Below are 20,854 nucleotides of genomic sequence, written 5' to 3'. Positions count from 1 at the left end.
GAAAAATGATAAGGAATTTTCTTCTTGAAGCATGATACTGGATCAGTCTGGCTTCAAGGCAAAGTGGATGTATTTATATTCTCCTAGTACTGGTGTTCATCCTGGAAGGATATGGCCCCATTTTGAAAAAAACAAGATCATAATGGTACTATGGTTTGAAACAAAAGTTATTGAGAACTCATTTGATCAGCTATTGTTGAAAAAAATAAAAATAAAAGCTTGAGTTCTTTGGGTTTGAAGGTAGCTGAAATATATATTATTTTATTTTATTTGAGATTTTTATGCCACAGAAAACCCTATAACCTCAAAAGCTTTCAACTCTGCTGACATACTAAATTGGTTACTTCTCTGTATTCCATTTTGATGTATTTCTTTACATCTGAATCTTTCCTCATGTGATCAATAGCAGATCATCTTCATCCGCATTAATGTTGCTTCAGAGGCTGCCTCTGGAACCATATTAGGGAAAGAAAGAACAGAAGATCACGGGGAAGGAAAAGGAGAACAAAAATGAAAAGACTGGTTCAAGGGCCATATGTCCTGCTTTACTCTAACCTGCTCTCCCAAGTTCCTTGCTTCATTTCTCTCTCCAGCTTTGTTCGGTTGCTCACTGGTGCCATTTCATTCGTTTTTGATATTTCTTTGGCTCCTAAACATAGGGTAAAAAAACCAAATTTTGCTTTAGCAGGAAAAAACCCAGCTACCATTTATGGTATTGACAGAACCCTCCCTAACTGCTTCCGGCTCCCCTCTGACCTCCCTTCCCAAAGGAGAGTTCAGGCTGGCGAAATCACCTCCTGGCCCTTCTTGGATCACCCTGAGGTAGTGGGTGAAAAAAAGAAATGGAGGATATTGATTGGATTGCTAGAATTTCAATGGGAAAAAAAAAAGCCAAAAAAAGAGAATTCCTGGCTAGAAACAAAAGACACAGAGAAAGGGGAAGTGGTCAAGGGAGGTCCTAAGGAGAGTGGGTTAATAAAATCTTTGAGATGCTTCATAACCTGCAGCCTAGCTGCTAACTTTGGCCCTGCCACTTATTGGCTCTGTGAACTTGGGCAAGGTATTGAACTCCTCTGAGCCTGTTTCTTTATCTGTAACATGGGGATAATAAGGACACCTAATTATAGGGTTGTTATAAGGATTAAATATGTTAATATATGTGAAGTACCTAGAACCGTGCCTGGTATATAGAAAATACTATGTAAGTTTGTGATGAGTTACTCCATTGAATAGGACAGAGTGAGGTGAGGGAAAAGGATGGGGAAAGAGACTGGAGAGAAATGTTGCAATGCATTGAAACAGTCTTTTCCTGAAGGATCAGAAAAAATTTATGCAGTTTTACTGAAGATGGATGTTTCTTGAATGTATCCGTTTGCCAAGATGGAGTCAGGTAGTGTCCAAGCTCCATTCACTCACAACTGTTTTGATATTTAAATATGATCTTGATTAGGTCCTAATTTTGTAAAAGCGGTATTTAGACTCTAGTGGCAAGCATAGAATTGAGAGAGCTTTATGTACCATGTCAGAGGGAAGGAGGCAGCAAATAATGCATAAGGGTGGAATGGTTTTCTAACATTTATTGAAACTTTATTTTCCTCTTCCTACTACAGATAAAACGCCATTGAGTAATGTCAAGTATATGAATTACAAGCCTATATCTTAAGAATGGAAATTTTTATTCAGAAAAAGTTGAAGTAAACTACTCGAAGTTTATTTGAACATCATCTTAAAAACTATTTTAAAGACTGAAGAAACTAATAAAATATGGAGTGGTCTTAGCTGTCATTGTTATAGAACAATGAAAATAGAAAAACAGCATTTTTATAGAAAAGCAAAGAAGAAATCCAGGTAATCTAAATTTGACTTTGAAATGTGATTTGATATTTACATATTGACATGATGTATCTGATATTCCAGACATTCACAATATTTAATAAACTGAATATTTTCCCAATCCTTGCTGTGGTGGTGTCTTTATCATCAGGGATCAATCAGCAAAACAGAAGCCACTTGATGTATCCAGATATAAAGTATTTAATGTAGAATTGGGAGGTCACAGGACTGTTGGAAGAGCCAGGGGTAGGGGTGGGGGGCAGTGAGGGGTGGTCGGGAAAGCAGCTGCTGAAGGTCAGAGAGATTGAGCCTGAAGACATCAGCCTAAAGCACCAAGCAGGGGCCTTTCAGAAGCTTTTCTAGAGCTGCTGCAATACTTCAGAATCTTCAAAAACTACCACCAACTATCTCAGGCAAAGTGGGTTATTGTCAAAAATTTGCTGGAAAACCACTGTGAATCTTTCAGCTATCCAAGTATCTAGCTGCAAATACCTCTGAAAAAAATAATGACTTCCTATTCATTTCCATCTTCTCACTCTCAGAAAACCTTTTCTCATTGGCAAATTCTAACCCAAAATCACATAGAGAAAGGGATTCTGGAGAATGTAGTTACCAGCCTTAGAATGAAGTGACAGTGGTGCCAAGGTGACAACAGTGAGCTGACACAAGACATAATAGGAGTTCTGCATTTTATTGCTTTGGACTATATTCCAGAGATAAAGCCATCACTTCTCAGTGATAGAAACACCATATTTAGTTTTGTCTGTTTATTTTGCACATCCAGTCTTTCTTCTGCTATGACCTGTACCCTTTCTGAACAAGAGGAAAGACATACTAAAATTTTGGTTTTAAAAGATTTACTTGGTCATTGTGTTTATATGGAAACAAAACCTGAAAATGTCTGTTTCATCTTTCCATTCTTTCGGTACCGTGATCTATTTTGGTGTAGAAGCTAGAGAGAAACTATCACAAGATCACATCCTTCCACCAATATCAAAAGAGAAGTGGAAGCTTAATAAAAGCAAAATTAAATGACATCAATTATTGGGGAAGTGGGTAATGTCAACAGGGAATATATATATTTGAGAGGTTTGTCTCAGAGATGCAAATAATTATAGGTTAGCTAGAATTATAAATCTTCCAAACCCTACTGTCTAATATTTGATCTCAAACTTTTCATTTGTCTTTCAAAAAACATTTTAATTTGAACATACATATTTTGAATTATATGAGTTTACAAAACTCTTTTGTTCTTTTAAATAGAGTGAGCATTCCTAAGCCATGTCTAAACCGTAAGATAAAATAAGACATTATTAGAATAAAATGATTGCTAACTTTGACAAGAATCTTTTAAGTAATAGCATCCAATGTCAGAATTAAAGAGATTTTAACCAATCATTTTATGTTTGCTGCAAGAAAGGTTGTTTTAAAGAATTACTTAGAGTTTAATGTTTCACTATGTTTCATTTCATTACCAAAAATACAGAAATATAAATGCAAAGTAAACCTTTGAAAATTAGTATGCACTTAAATTTTTAAGCTCTTGTGAGAATGAGTACTAGAAAGAAAAAATACTCTAGATAAAAATGAATACTTTTTTAAAGTTAATAATTGGAACTGAAATTCCAACAAAAATATATATAATGAAAATCTATACAATTTTTATATCCATCTCTTTGCCACCTTTGCTCAGTACACAGCATGGCAATTTTATCAATAGCCTTATTAAATTGATTTTCAGTGTATACTTTTTATGGTTACAATATTATAATTGCTCAAGAATTTATTCTGAAATGTCTCAACCAATACTTTAAATCTTTCATAAATATTTCCTAGATCCACACCAAGAATCCCAAGCTACAATTAAAATATTAATCAGTATATTATTCATTTATAATAGATTTAATGGACCCATATATGCTGATAATGAAGAAATGCTATGGTTTACAGATTTTATATAAAAGTACTCCTTATGAAAGCTAATGACTCATGCAAATGAAAGTAATGTTTTAGAAACATAATGTGAGTTTAGAAAGCAAGTAATTTGATAAATTTATGGAGAAGAAATTTGATTTTTTTCTTTTTTCTTGGTGATATTTTCACATCTATTAACTTAAAAATTTTTATCCAAAATCTGTTTGAAAAATGCTTTGAAGATGAGTGTTTGAGAATGTAAGCAAAAGTACTTTAAAATGTGTAATTTTCAATGTTTACCTTTTAAATCATTTTCCAAAAAGAATTCAGATCATAGACTTTGTTTAATATGCTTGGCTATTTTGTATTTATTCATGTTAAGATTTAAATGAAATGTTTGAGTTATCAAATATTCTATCCTTTCTTTGATCCTCTATTTAAAATACAGAGCTTCTCTAAACTTTAAAACATGCCTAGTAGCCTTCATTCTAAAATATTAAAGTATCATAATCTTTTTGATAGAATTATAAACGTATCTTATTTACATATAATAAAACTTATCTGAATTGCAACATACATAATAAAATTTTAAATTTCAGGTTAGATATATTTGGGGATATTTGGAGCCCATAATAGAAACGTATACATATTGTATATATTATATCCATTTAATAAACACCATTATAACTATGTAAATGTTTTTAAAGTATTTATGTGCTGGAGTTTAAACCATGCATATTTATAATAATCAAATTAATATAATATTTTGCTTTTTTATGCCACTTAATTTATTCTTTATGGTATGCATACCAGTTACTTCTAAAATGAGATGAAGTGGTGTACATATTAAATAACGTGTTAAATAGAGAAAAAAACACAGTAAACACAGAAAACCTAAAAATAGAAACATTGTATTGCATATCTACAATGTGATAAATTATAAATAAGAAATAAATATTAGGCAGAGTTATAAGATTCTATCTTTTTTTTTATAAAAGAGGAATAGCCGTTTGTACACAGAAAGCAAAATAGGTGGTCTCAGTGGGATGTACTAATTAATTCTTATATAATGGACACTGAATAGCCCTGCAGCTGATATTTTCTCAATCACTGTTTGCAAATGATACTGAAAATATCAACCTAATTCTTGTTTATAGAAAAAAGTCTGACAGTCGTAAGATTGCATAAGTCTTAAACACATTTTCTTCGTCTGATCAGGTAGATGAAATGGTATATTTGTAAAGAGCAGTAAAACAGAGTTGTGCTGAAATCCCTAATATTTAATGTTGAATAAGAAACATCTTATAAAGCCTATTCCTAGATACCTTCCATTTTTCATAGAACTCAGCCCTTAATCCCTGAAGACAGGCTGCAAAAATTGACCCTGTTGATTAGTTCTTGTCAGGTGTTTTTCCCCACTTTTCAATTTGCTTCACAAGGACCTCCTCATATCACTCTTTCTTGATGTTGAAAAACGGACAGGATCCTTGACACTGCACATTCCCTAGTGATCATGTCACAGTGGCCTGGAGTGATCCAAAGTTTGCTGTGGACGAATATGTGGGAATGCTACCTGTCCCTGGTGTTGAAGAGTGGATAACTGCTCTGTTTCCTTCATTTTCTATCCAACGGCTCACATGGGTGAAAACCACCTCCCTTCTCTCAGGTGGGAGCCATCAAGTTGAGGTTTAAGTTTGATTCAACTCAATGAGAATGGTGGTTTTTTAAAAGGATGCAGAGAAATCTCACAGAGCTCAAGGACAAGATGTGAAGCTGGGCTTAATGGGAACCAGGAAGCAATCAAGAAAGGAGACTCTCTTTTTGTTTTTTTGGAGCTGCATAGAAGATCTCTTTTTGTCTTCTCTGTAAATTTCTGGTTCTCTCCGCCCATTGCCGTCCTTTGCTGATCTTCATCAAGATCCAAAGTGGCCATCAGATCTACACAGCAATCCTTCGGTTCCTATAGCTGCCACTCATTGGCTGGAAAACATGTTGTTTAGTTCAAAAGCCTTAAGTGAGAAAAATCTCAGAGGGTAATGACCGGTCAGTGGATTAGGTAGGCTTGAGCCAGTGTCCATCTCTGGGCAATCAGCCATGATCAGGGCCAGCAGAGTCATACAGTGGGTGCAGCTGCCTGTGTGTTAGGCTATGGGAAAGTTCATGTTCTGAGTTGGGCATGCAACAGATCTGAATACAGGAAGTTCCCAGGATGCCATGGTTTCCAGACTTCTGTGATGCTGAAATTGAGGTAAGTAATTGGGCCAGAATGGGCTCCTATTCTTGAGAAATTATGATAATTCTAGTCAGACTATGGTTGTCAAGGGATGTTTTTTGTATTTGGGGTTTTTAAAATCTATTTATTTAATGCAAGTAAACTAAAACTCATGTGAACAAATATGTCTATCAAAGGGCAGTGCTGGGTATGATGCTATCTGCAATCAATATCAACTTTATTTTCATAAAGCATTCAGTAGCACACTATGCGAATCAGAAGTGTTTTCTTGATTAGAAGTAGATCAATTATATTATCAAATTATCAGGCTAATTTGAGGAAAGAAAACTAAAATATATTGAGCATGATGCTAGGGATTTTAATTATTATCAACTATTCAGACCTCACAAAACTATTGAGAGATAAGGAAATCTATCCTCACTTTACACATGAAGACACCAAAGACCAGAAAAGTACAATTAGTTTATGTCCTGCTGTTTACATATTGCAGTGCTTGTATCTGGATGCACATCTGTCTGAAACCAAGGCCTATTATTTATTTCAACAGCATAGTATCACACATTTAAAAAAAAAAAAGCCAAGAATTTTCAATGACTTTTAATGGCTCAAGACCACTTGATAATTTCAACAAAGCATCCTACTTGAGTATCTCTTTCCCCTTATCTTTTCAATCCACATTATGGGTTGATAGAAGAAAGCTATGCATGTCAAAATTAGAGATTTTAACTTGTTAACTTATTGGACAGAAATATTTTGAAAGGAACAAATATTCAAAATATTGAAAAGAAGACTTTCTGAATTAGTAGCCTGTTTTATTTCAGCTGTGGAATACACATCTGTATCTAGAGAGGTGTCAGTTAAGAAAGAGCACATGCAGAAACAGGACTGAAGGCAGGAGAGCAGCCTGACACATGGGGCTGAGACTTTACAGTTGCGGTGACCTGGGTTTGAATTTAGCCCCACATCCTCTCTCTACCTCTTTCCAGTTATGTGGACTTGGACAGACAGCTTCACCTCCCTCTAAATTGAATTGCTTCATTTGTAAGATAGGGGTAAATAATACTTATTTCATAGGATTACTGGGGAATTTTAAATTTAAAATGACATTATTATAAATAATTCACAGTGACTGTTGTCTCATAAATACCCAATATATCGGTTTTATTATGTTTTTTGTTGCTAAAAATGTATCAGTGGAACCAGCTTAGGAAATTATGGTAAGTAGACTCCTCTATTTGGGTTTTAGGTCTTCTAATGATTACTGGACGTTGGTGTCTCTTGTTCCCTGATTAAAGAATTTACTTTTAGAAAGCATTGATTAAACAACACATGAGTTAAAAACAAGATAAAATAAGAGAACGCAAACTTTAAATCAACTCTGGTATACAATTAGTAAGGACAGACTAAAAAGACTAACAGCAGCTAGCATATAATGACTAAAATTTGTGAGCTGCGTGTGTGCCAAGCTCTGTTCTAAGTCATTTGCAAGGGTGAAGCTGATTCTGCCTCCCGACTCGCCTGGAGGAGGTGCTCCTCAAGGAGTCCCTCGGCACTGAGCAATCAGCCTGCCAGTAAGACCTTCGTGGGCCCTAAGCACTTTTGTCTTCCCGGGCCTCTTCCTCCACTTAAAAATATTAAAAATGGTATTCTACAACTGGGTTGGTGTAGAGGTCAATATATTAACATCATATATTAAAACATTTTTTTGACCTGAAAGTTCTTTTTCTCCTCTGATTTTAAAAGCAATTAAGACATTTTCATGAGCCTTTAAAAGTATTGTGGACCCTAGTTCCTGTGCCTCTTGCGTTTGATCAGAAAGGTGGCCCTGCCTGCTAGAGTGTGGCAGCCTGAGGCAGACCAAGACACAGACCATACTAGTCCTTAAATAGCCACTGTGGATGCTCCTGGAGAATAAAACAAAGGAAAGACAAACGAGGTGGCATTTCAATTTATATTTTTATTGTATGGACAGCCTTCTCCATCATTGTGGAACAATTTTAACCTCAGTTGTAAAGCTTTTGTAAAATTGCTTGTATAGGCAAATGAAAAGTAGCAGATTTTTGCCGGCAGATGGTGCTAGATCCTCAGTTCCTAGGTAGCAAACCAGAAATGCAAAATGACCACTTTGGTAAGAGAGCATTATTAAGTATTTAATGCAAACATGACATTTTTCAAAAATAAAATCCTTCATTAGTATAACATCAGTCTTTCCTGCGAGCCTAGACGTCTTTTTTACATCTAGTGGTCAATAAATACTTATAGCCACTTGGCTGAGTGCAGTTAGCAATTCCCACTGTGCTAGTAAGGGATTATTACTTTCATTTGAAGATTTGGTGATTTGCTCAATCTCTATGAGACTACAATTGCTGTGAGTAGTATTAGGGTAAGCAGGAATCCTTTTGTTTTCCATATATACATCGAACTTGGAAAATTCTAGCAATTAAAATATCAATACTTTCAAGTATTTCAAAATTATACCTTTTTTCCATCTCATTGACAAATAATCATAAGTCAATGTGTAGCACACCCTGAAAGAAAGAAGTCTTTGTAAAGCATAACGCTTTCCGAAATATGCCCCTTCTTGGCACTATAATTTTGTCTGAAGTAAGCAGGGTCCCTCCAGCCAGATGTCCTGTACGTGACAGTTCCTGGAGAGTCTTTGACTTGAGACACTGTGAACTTGAGAAAAGTATAAGACTTACTGGATACAAACATTATAGTGAGAATAATCCCAATTTATTTTATTTTCCAATTCGATCACATAGACAGATAGATTGATGGAACATATATAGAGCGGGTTCTGATATCAAACTTCAATCTTCCTCACCAAGGATTTAGTGGTAATCCTTACTAATGTGGCCAAGAGATACTGTGTTTCCTTCACCGCATTGGTTCAATGCTGCCTGAGCTGAGATGATCCTGTTTTGGTTGAGAGCTTTGATTTCAAATCAAAGGCAATTCTGAGGGTTTGCTTATTCCATGGCCCCAAGTTGTGTTTTTAGCCACCAAGACCTGTCATTCATTTCTAGGGAAGACTGTGATGCTGCCTCCTATCGTAGTTAATGGAGATGGTGACTGCAGGACGCCTCATTCCCTTGTTCTGACTGCTCTTTGCTACATCAGCATTCTCTGCCGAGGCATTTTCCCTGATGACTGACAATTTCTGAAGACTGTGGAAATGGATAGGATCTTTTTTCAAACCCTTCTTCTGAAAATTGCCAATTCTTTCTTTTGAGTTGACTTGAAACCTATCTCCCCACATCAGAGTCAAGCCATTTCCAGTGTAATGCCATATACATACCCCTGCTGCAGCGCCACAGGTGAATCTGGAGTCTGACTGCTTCATTTCCTACACAGTGGCCTACACAGAAGAGTAGAATGGTTCGACCTAAGAAAAAAGTGGCAAGGCAGCGACAGCTTGGGGAAAAACGTGGGTACCTTCGCAGACAAAATGTATCACGTCTCACGTGAGCCACAGACAAATATTTTGAAAAAATATTTTGGTTTTCTTTTTTGTCCTATAAAAGAAGAAATAGCCGTAGGAAATGGAAATTTGCATTACAAGAACATAAAACCTGAATTGCTCATTTTGAGAGTTGGCATAAGGCTGTGTGCCTGGCTCTGCAGAGCAAGAGTGGAATTTTTCTAGAGCCATATGGTTGATGCAAAAGGGCAACGGGCTAGAGCAGACAGAAGGCAGTTTACAGTTAATGATAAAGACCTGATGCATAATATATTCTAAAAAGCTTCCCATCTTAGACTCACATTAAAAAGGAGGAGGCCGCCAAGGAAGACATGGATGTTTTTTCCTTCTCAAATGAGAGAACAAAGATCCCAGACAGAGCATTACCTGTCAGCTCTGCTTAGACGACCTAACCTTCCAATCACTGTTAAACCAGACAATTACGAGAAAATTCCTGTTTATAATTGCATTGAACACCATAGTGCATAGTCCTCCAAGTGAGTAAATATTGTTTCCATTAAAACATAAAAATCCTTTCCCAACCCATGTAGGCAGGCAGATTACAGGCTCTGCTAGTCAGTGTTACTAAGCACTGGTGAGACAACTTGCCAGAAAGAGAGTTGTTAGGTTCCCCACCCCTCAGGAAATACTAAAATGACAAGCACGGTAGAAACCAAAACAAATAATCCATTTGTAACTTCTGATAGAATACTCATGCTAAAAATATACACATGAGATTTTAACATTTAGGCCCCAAGCTCTTTGTAAAAGCTGCATTGCAATTAAGATGATTGCTACTCTTTATTTTTTAAAAAGCAAATTCTTTATTATATGTACAAAACTCTCAGAGAAAACACTCATACTACCATATTACAGTTTTTATGCTAAAATAGATAAAATATTTAAGACTAATTTTATTTTTAAGTTTTTCATTTGAGTTGAAATTGGTATACTATTATGAATACTTTAGCTAATATCTAATAATGATTGAATTAACAAATGAAAATTAAAATCAAGATATGTAACCTTTCATTGAGGCCCAAATTTAAAAAATTATCACACCCAGTATTAACAGCATTGTTATCAAATGGTACCTGTCAGTAGAAATTTTAAGATACAGCCATTTGAAGGAGTACATCAAAATTTTAAATAATAGCCTCTGATATATTACTCATAATAATTTACTTTAATTATTGGAATAATAATTCCACTGCCAAAAATATTTATTGTGGCTCAGTTTCCAGTGCTAAATAATAAAAATAAATGACAAAATATTTTAAATGACCTTCAATAGGAAAATAGTTAAATTACTATGTATCCAGCTATGGAATTTCTATATAGCCAATAAAACAATGATTCCTGTAGAACTATATTTCATATCTTATACATATGGCTATGTTGTATTAGGTGAAAAAGGTGAAAAGGCAAATTTCCAGACAATAATTATAGTACACTCTCATTTTAAAGTGTGTATGTGTTTGCATATGTGTAAACATATGTTTCTAATATCATAGGAAATTTCTAAAAAGACAGAAATCAAATGTTTAAAATTGGTTGCTTCAGAGAAGTAGGATTCCGAGCTGAGGGGTGACTGAGGTAGATTTTACTTATTACTTCATATATATTTGTACTGCTTAAAAAGTTTTTAGTGATCTTAAATTATTTTTGTAACATATTTTTGCAGAATCTCCAGTTGGCCTCAAACAATGCAGCTCTCTTGAAATACCAATTAAGAGACATTCAGACTAATATGAGTTGAAAATCAAAGAACCACTGCATAGTTTTTCTCAACTGAAAAGGGGCAATAAAAAATTAATTAAAATTTAATGTTATTTGTATAAAATTTTAGTTGTGGTACTTCCAATCACACTCCTTTCAGAGTAAAAGGTATTGGTAACTCATTATTGCATATGTATTTAAGTTGAAAACCGTTGTATTTAAATTAAGGAGAATGGTTTATAGTTTCATGAGTGTTATCATAAGATTAAAATTAATTGCTTAGAATTTTCATATGAGGCCAAACTGGACAGGTAATCAGTCATAGGCTAATGTTATTAGCTTGATTCATGTTATCAAACTATATTTCTGATAATGCCAGGCAAGAGGGTGGGCAGGAGAGAAATATACTACATATCACAATGATGGAACCATGTTCTTTTGTGTGTATTAGTTCTAATATTTAGAGGTCACATTTACAGCAAAGAGTTGAGTTAATCACCTCAATAATTCAAGCAAAAAGCTCAAATTGCTTAAATTTATGGGAGCAAATGCAGCACAAAATAATTTCTTCCACTTCTAAGTTTGAAGAGTGCCTTTTATGTGAAAATTTTGGAACCTTTAAAAGACTGAACTAAAGATACTTTAAAATGGATTAATGAACATTTTACTCTAAGGACAGAAAGAATTAAAATACACTATTCATTTTATGTAGATAATCTGTGGTGGCAGGTATGAAGCGACTTTCCCAAGAACTCATAAATCAGTTGAATGGTTAATTTTCAGTAGAAACTAAAGTTATCAAGGGTCGGTCTTAAATAAGTAAAGATTCGTTTTGTTTCAGAAGATGACCACTATCTTTCTTTTTGAAAAAATATGGGATAATTTATACATGCAGAAGGAAACAGTACTATATCTCTAACGCTATAAAGCATATTAAAATGGACATTCACAGTTCAATCATCCAATTCAGAAGTATGCCAGTGCTAACAAGATTGCACCTACTTCTATGTTCCTCTGATAATCCTGCTTCTCTGTCCTGTATTTTGTGTTTATTACTCTGCTAGGCAACCTCGAAGATGATCCCCAGTGACTCCCACTTTCTGATATTCACACCCTTATGTAATCCTCTTCCTTTGAGAGCACGCTGGACTTGGTGATCCACTTCTAACAAATAGAATGCGACAGAAGTAGTCACTGTCACTTCTGAAATTAGGTTATGAAATAACTATAGCTTGCATCTCTCTCTCTCTCTCTTCACTCTCCTTCTCACTCTCCCTCTCTCACTCTCTGGCTTGCTCTGAGGAAAGGCAGTTGTCATGTAGTCAGTTTGTCTATGAAAAGTTCTATATGGCAGGAGCCTCCAGCCAACAGACAGGATTAAGACCTTCAGTCAGTCCTACATCCAGGAGAAACTGAATCTTGACAACAATGACATGAGTGATTTTGGAGTGGAGCATCCCTGAGTCAAGCCCTGAGTCAAGACCGCAGCCCCAGGCATCATCCTGACTGAAACCGCGAAAGAGACCAGGGCCAGAGGCACTCAGTTAAACCACACCGGAATTCCTGACCCACTGGAAATGTGATAAAATAAACGTGTGTTATTTTGAGCCACTATGTTTTGGGGTCATTTGTTAGTCAGCAGTAGATAACCAATTTGTTACCATTGCATTTTCTGAAGTTTTGATACAGAGTACAGAGTGTGTTTCTGTTGAATCAAACTGTTAAATTGTGTCATTCAATTCTTCATCTTGCAAATTTTTCTTCTTAATCTTCTAATAATTTACAAAGGTACTGAAATCTTTTTTTATCATCTTTGATTTTGCCTATTTCTTCCTGTAGTTTTATCAAATTGTACTTTATATACTTGAGGCCATTAAGTCAGAACCCCACAAGTTCCTAGTATTCTAAGCCTTTTATCAGGCAGTATTAACATAGCACTAATGCAAGGACTCTGGGAGCAGATTACCTACTGGATTTGAATCTTAACCTTATTCCTTATTAGCTATGTGACCTTGAGCAAATTATTTAACCTCCATCCCTTTATTTCCTCACCTGAGAGATGGAAATAGAAATAATGCCTTCCTGATGGGATTGAAATGAGATTTAAACAAGTTAATACAAGTCTACAACAGCAGTTGACATACCACTGTTGGTAAATCAATAAATGTCCTGACTTCTTTATCCCTAATAATGCTTTTTGGTTAAAGGTTACTAAAGATTACTTAAAGGTTATTTTGATACCTACTCCTCTTTTAAAAAAGAACGTTTTCCTGATTAGTCTTTTTCTACACTACTTTTAACCTTTCTCTCCCCTTAGGTTTTGTGTGTACCTCTTGAATTCAATGTATAGCTGAATTTCTCTTTTTTAACATATTTAGTCATTCTATCTTTCAGTTGAAAAGAACTAAATGTAGTGTGATTATAAATTTTAACTCATTTCTACCATTCTATTTTTTGTTGGTTGACAACTTTTAATAGTTTTTTCTCCTTTCTTGCTTTCTTTTGGGTTGATTGAGCTGTTATATTTGTTTGATTCTTTGTCCATCTTTTCCCTTTAACTGGCTTGGGAGTGATACATATTATATTTTGATCCTTGTGATTATTGCCTTTGAATTTCTCAATTGATGAGCAAAATATGTCACTCTTCACTCTCATTTCAAAAAATATGAGACTTTTTCAACATTTAACTTCTGTCAACCTCCTTCCAAGTTACATGCTATTATCGTACTTTACTTTTATCCTCTTTTATACTCTAAATTAGAAATTATTACTGCTGCCTTATAAAGACAATATTTGCTTAAATTTAGTTCCATGCTTACTAATCTGCTCACCATTCTTTCTTGCCTCTTGAAGTACATTCATTTTGAAGCTCCTTTAGTGAAAGTATATTGATGATAAACATTCTGTTTTTGTCTTAAAGTATTACTATGATTCCCTCATACTTGAAAATATTTTGCTGGTGACAAATAAAATGGCAAGCAATAGGATATATTCGAGAATATGAGGAAGCCATTTTGTGTAAACCTAATTCGGCCTGACCTTGTCTTTCCAAAAGGGCCTGACCGCAGTCTTTGAGCATGCATTGTATGTCTGCTTTAGATATTCCCTATGGCAAGAACAAAGGCCCTTGAGATAAAGGTGAAACTTCCCTCCCCCTCCCAACACTGGCATTCCCTTAAGGATTAAGCATCTTTCTTTAGGCTAGGAACTGCTTGCTGCGCTCACCTGTGACCACCCAGCTGGAGACAATAGGCTTGCCTCCTGCTACGCCCACCGAGATAGCAGACCACTACCTGCTGTGTCCATCAAGCGCTGTGCCGACAGGGCAATCTTGTGACTATTGTGGAGGGACATTTCAATCATATGTGAAATGTCCTGTATGGGGGTATATAACACTCTGTATACCTCACTTCTTTGGTGCCCTTTCTTCCCGGGCCATGGTCCTCAGATTTCAGCTCAGAATAAACTCACCCAAATTTTCGTTTATATATTGGTTATGGATTATTTTCGTCAACACTGAATACCTAATTCTAGGTTTTTAGTTATTTTCTTTCTAGACAATGAAACTACTATCCCACCATTCTTAAAATTTCTGTTATCAATCTAATTGTTCTTATGGTCTCTTATTCTGGCTCTTTTTCTATTCTCTTTTAATTTGGTGTTTTGTAGTTTGACTACAAGATGTCTGAGCATCAATTTATTTTTTATTTATACTGCTCAAAAATTCTTATGTTTCTTGTATCTGTCGATTCATGCTATACCTACTCATAAAGTTGTTACAAGGATTAAATTAGTGAATGAATATCAAGTGCTGTGAGCAGTACCTGGAACATACTAAATGCTAAGTATGTGTTTTCTATTATCATTAAATAGTGATTACTCTCATTATCATCTGCTTTAATATTGCCCCCCTTCCATTATTTGTATTCTTCCCCCCGAGACACCCATTAGAAATGAAAAACACTTGCCTATTACAATCTTCTTGTGGATTAATAATCTCTCTTATTTCCCAAATCCTTGTCTCTCTGTACTACTGGGTAATTTCTTCAGACCTATCTCTAAATCACTAATTATCTTTTAAATGTTGTCTAATCTGCTCTTTAACCCATCTGTACTGGTGGTTAGCTATTCTCTGCCTGACTCTGTGCCCTGCATATTGATCTTTACAGAGTGCCTCACCTCGGCTCCCTGCCATTCAGTTTCTGACAGGGCCAGGACAATGGGAGTCATCAGGAGTAGATCTGAGGTCAGGAGGAGGCAGATGTCAGGGTGCTTAGTCTCCTCTCTCTCCCTGTGTTATGATAACACTCGCATTTTAACAGAGCTAACATTTTACTTCTTTGTGAAGCTGGGACTTATTCTTTGATATATAAAAGACACAAAAACACAAAGGGTATTTTTCCTCAAACAAGGCTGAATTGAATTCTTCAGAATCATGACTGATTCCCCAATAAACCAGGAAAAACAAATCATTTTTACTGAATGTTGCCACTCCCATCATTACTGAGTGTTTTATGTGAAATTGCTTCAAGAATCTTGAAGATAAATAAGCAAATCCTTTTCCACTCTAAAGAAGAGAGGCAGGGCAACTCTCTTTCGATGTAGCACATCTGCTAACAGAATGAGTATTGTTTAATGAAGACAGGGAATCTGATTACAAAAAAGAAAAAAATGTTTAGAGATTTGGTATAATGTGATAGAAAGCTTTCCGAAAAGGAAAAAATAAAGACTGCTGAAAAGTGAATTTATGAGCTCACATTATTTTTCCTTGCTGACATAAAAGATGGATGGTAATCATAAAAAATGCTTTGCTACTTTTTTGTATAGTTTTGTTACTTATTTATATGCAATTCCTACAATATTAATGACAAATATAAAGTAGAAAGATTGTGAGTTAGCTTCTAAACTTAAGAAGGAAGAACAGAATAAAAAAGTTGAAGAAACTACTTACATACTGTAAAGGAAAACTGCTGCCTTAGCACAACCCTTCCCACCCCTCCCCCCACCCCACATCTATATTTTATAAACGTTCCCTGACTCCCCGAATTTAATAAGTTGAGCATGGCCCCGTGAGGGTCCAGGCTCCCTTTTAGATTCTCTGCAAAGTTCAGGGGAACTGCAGCACGTGTACATCATTTCCAGAGCTGCTTTTCTCACTGTCGACACCCCTGCTTTGAGTTAGTAGCAGAAAAACAACCAACTCACTTGTTCTGCCCAGTAACCATTTTACCCATCCTAGCCTCTCATAGTCTTGCCAAGGTCCTTGAGACAAGTAATAACTACGTCAGTTAGTCCACTCCAAAGCACCTCAAACCAGCCCTTCATTCTTTGTCTTTCCTCTGACCTAACTGTGCTTTTAAGCATCCTACTATGAAAAATAAAATGGTAATGAACACTACTAATGACAACTGTTTACTTTGATATACATGCTTCTAGTTGTTAGGTCAAAAATGCCTTATTACTTACATAAAGGAAATTATCTACAATATTTCAGCACGTATAACACATAGTTCAATTATTAAATTATAAAACATTTAAGTCAGGAAAGAAAAAATCGAACAAGATCTGGTCTACAACCATTCAAGAGGCTAAAAAGCACTGGTATTCATGTTCTGGAGTTAGCAAATCAAGCTTGTCTAAGAAGTGTTAGATTTATCTAAAGAAAAACCCTAAACTCAGTGCTATTGACTAAAGCTGCAGTGCATTTCCTTTGAAAAGATGTTTAAGTGAAGGTTTGCTTCAAGTCAACGTGCTGTGCAATGTGTGTTTTGAAAGTGCTGAGGACATGACCAGTATGAATATTTCTAAAACCAAACCCAATTTCTTCTCATTTTAAATAAAGTAACTAGAGTATAACATCAGCACACTCTCTGTGCTACTCAAAGTTAGACAAGGAAAACCATGAACAAATGTATCTGTCTTGAAAATTTATAACTGGACTCAGCAAACTAGATGCTTTTTATCAATTATTAAGGATTCATGTAAAGGGAATTTTTCAGCATACTTTCTGTTTCCCCTCTGTCTTATAGTTTTAAAGGTTTTTTGTTCCTTCTGATTTATTGTCCTGTTTGTACATTACAGCCCCAGAGTCACAGTTAAAGGGACAGCTAAAATTAAGGGACTAAAGAATAGTTTGTCAATCCCTGCCCCTTGGGTAGAAGGCTGCTATAAAGCAAATGAAAAATGAAGCACCATTAAGAATAAATTGTAGGTTTTGACTATGTTCCTTTATTCTCAAAATGGATTTTCTTTTTTGAGAATCGTCTCTTTCCATTTGAATTGGCTTGTATTATAAGCTGATTGTGGCATTCTGTTTTCATCTGAGGGTGCCCAGATGTTCCTTCCATTTAAGGAAAACTTCTACTTCACATACAAAGTCCTGCATTTTCAAGCCCCATCTGATGAATTAGGTTTCCAAGTCCTAGTAAAGTTTTCTGAAACTTAGAACATTTTTCTTTGAATCTATATTTTGCTTTCTAACTTGAATGGAACGTTTGTTGACTTTTTTGCTTTACTAAGCTTTGAAAGTTTTCTTGCATTTTACCAATCAGTTAAGTTTTACATTTCAAAGCAGCATGATGTTAAAAATGTTACCTGACTATTTCGCTTTGAAATGTGTTAATAGCTTTATTTTTATTTTTTGTTTCCATTGATGATTATTATGGATGGAAGTTTTAATATTTAGTTTTTTTAAATTATATTTAATTGATAAATATAGAAAACCATATATAAATATGAATTAAATGTTGCTATGAGCTGAGGAAATGATGAATGCACACTTATAATTATGCATGGAAAGCAAGAGGGAAAAAATAAAACCTAATCTTTCAACATGATTATTAAAAGCAATTTTAATCAAAATTTTCATTAAATAATAATTCCAAGTTAGGTTAAATCAATGGAGTTAATGTACATATTTATTAAAGTACTCAAAAGAGACTAATACCAAAAGGGTCTTATTTTTATATTGGTCCTAAGAAAAAGCCAATTTTGTCAATATCATTTAGTCCCCTATCTTCTGAATGTTCCTTGAAGGGCCCTATGTAAGAATTTCTCAAATACTTATAAAGCAGTTTGTCAAGAAATACTCTTGGGGCCGGCCCCAATGGCCGAGTGGTTAAGTTCTCGCGCTCTGCTTTGGAGGCCCAGGGTTTCGCTGGTTGGAATCCTGGACGAGGACACGGCACCACTCGTCAGGCCATGCTGAGGAGGCATCCCGCATGCTACAACTAGAAGGACCCAGAACTAAAAATGCACAACTATGTACTGGGGGGCTTTGGAGAGAAAAAGGAAAAATAAAATCTTTTTTTAAAAAAAAGAAATACTCTTAGTTTTATACCAAAAACTTTGGATATAAAGCTAAGTTCACAGATAAAGAAACACATATGAACTAAATTTGGAAAAAAATATTTTCCAAGTCCTTTTACAATACCTCAAAACAAGCTTTTAAAATTTAAATAAACTTAATTTAATTTATTTAATTTATTTTTTTGAGGAAGATTAGCCCTGAGCTAACATCTGCTGCCAATCCTCCTTTTTTTGCTGAGGAAGACTGACCCTGAGCTAACATCCATGCCCATCTTCCTCTACTTCATACATGGGACGCCTGCCACAGCATGGCTTGCCAAGCAGTGCCATGTCCGCACCCAGGATCTGAATGCTCGAACCCCGGGCCGCCGAAGCAGAACATGCAAACTTAACTGATGCACCACCAGGCCAGCCCCTAAATGAACTTAACTTTAAATTGATATATCAATAAATTGCTTTGATTATTTGAATCACAGGTATACTGAGAAACACAGGTAAGAGAGAGATTCCTTGAATGAACTATAGATTAATAAGGGTAAGTATAACCTATAATATGTGTACTTTATAATGCAATCATAGTAAATGTACTGTTATCATGTGTATACTAAATATGTAATAACTGTAAAGTAATAAGGATAGATAGGGAAAAGGGGAATAAAGATAAGTTCAGAGTAATTTCTTTTACATGATACATGTTCAATATGATAGGAGCTCAATTTTTATGAATTCACCAAGATTCAAAATTATTTAAAACTTGCCTCAATTTGGGTATTTAATAGTAGGATCCAGGAGCATTTCTAGTCACAGATAAAAAATTAGATATTTGACCCTTCAAATTTATGGGGTGCAATAAATACTAGCACATCAAAGATTATGGAATATTTACTATAAGCTTACTGTAATACTATTTTTACTACAATATTATTTTGCTCTACAACCCACAGAAAGATCACTAAAGTAACATGACATTATGGAAGAAAAATTGTTCATCAGTGCCTGGGGGTAGATAGTGTGGGGACCTGGAATTGGCCACCCCAAGATATGTCTCTTTGGCATCAGGATTATTTGAGGCTGATCGCTTTTGATAAACTGGGACAGGGAAGGAGGCTCTGAGGAATGGAACTTGCCCTTCCTTAGGACACATTTACATTTGTAAGGTAAATCTCTATCTGTAAAAGGTGGCTCCCTCTCTGTACCAGGAAGAAGAAAGGAGATGACCTTCTCTCTAAAAACTCTTAATCAATGCCAAAGGCAAGGACTTAAATCTGCATTTTATTGTGGTAGTCTGGTAGCCTCCTGTAACTAACTTCCCTCCCCCTCCCAACGCTGGCATTTCTTAAGGATTAAGCATCTTTCCTTAGAACTAAGGAAGAACTAATTGCCGAGCTCACCTGTGACCGCCCAGCTCCAGACATAGATTTGCCTCCTGCTACGCCCACCGAGATAGCAGACCATTACCTGCTGTGTCCATCAAGCACTGTGCTGACAGGGCAATCTTGTGACTATTGTGGGAGGGACGTTTCAGTCACATGTGAAACACCCCGTTTGGGGGTATATAACCACTATGTGCACCCCACTTCTTCGGTGCCCTTTCTTCCTTTGGGAAGAAAGGCCCCGGGCCATGGTTCCTCATAAAGCTTTGTTTAATTTTCTCTTGCTATTCTGTCTCATGTGAATTTAATTCATTCTCTGGCCAGACGAACCCACATTTGGGGAGAGGAAATGTCCTCCTCCCCTACAATAGCAAATGCTGTTAAATCAACACTAGAACGAGTCACTGTGCAGATACTGAAAGATGCACTAAATTGAAGTCACAACCAAAATTCATTATTAACCTAAAGGACACAAGACAAACAACATTTATTCATCTTTTATTTTTAAAGTCCAAGGGAACTTAATTCGTTATAATAAACACTCAATTTTAGTATTCTATGAGAATTAGCATGAAATCTTTTCCAACTTGGGAACACGTATAAAATTTAGTTTCAAACTGTTTATTATAAATCTGTGCAAACTTTAAGTCGTTTCACGTCTCGCAGTCCATTGGGATATACATAAGCTCACTTCCAACCAATATTATATACCCGCTGCAAAATCCTGGGTGAAGAGCGGAGTTGTTACTGTTGTTGTGTGTTTGTTGGTCATTCCTTCACGTGCACCTGGTGTTAACCCAAGCAATGTACTACTTTATGTCTCACTCTCCAGCTAAACCAGTAATACAAGATTTGCAAGACACAGAAATTTTGCTGGACAACTATATTACACACAGTAAATTACAAACTTCAGTTGGACGTGTTTGTTCTTGAACATTTGTAGAGGCACGCATACCACTAAGGGTTTCCAGTTCCATTTTACCCTGCGTAGAATTCAGCCTTCCTCTCTCT

At 35.6% G+C, this 20,854-nt stretch overlaps 1 protein-coding gene across 2 annotated transcripts in view; it reads left to right on the top strand.

Moving 5' to 3' along the window:
* Window positions 1-1,948, top strand: part of VWDE (von Willebrand factor D and EGF domains) — a 69,290-nt gene extending 67,342 nt beyond the window's left edge. For both annotated transcript variants that reach the window (XM_070509225.1, XM_070509216.1), the window contains one exon: window positions 1,611-1,948. In XM_070509225.1, coding sequence (XP_070365326.1) covers window positions 1,611-1,625 — 15 coding nt within the window. In that variant the 3' untranslated portion in view covers window positions 1,626-1,948. The remainder of the gene's footprint in view (window positions 1-1,610) is intronic.
* The last annotated feature ends 18,906 nt before the right edge of the window (window positions 1,949-20,854 follow it).

The sequence above is a fragment of the Equus asinus genome, chromosome 1, assembly GCF_041296235.1.
Source record: "Equus asinus isolate D_3611 breed Donkey chromosome 1, EquAss-T2T_v2, whole genome shotgun sequence".
Classification (NCBI taxonomy): Eukaryota; Metazoa; Chordata; class Mammalia; order Perissodactyla; family Equidae; genus Equus; species Equus asinus.
The sequence above is the reverse complement of the archived record's forward strand: the minus strand, read 5'-3'. Positions and strand labels throughout refer to the sequence as shown.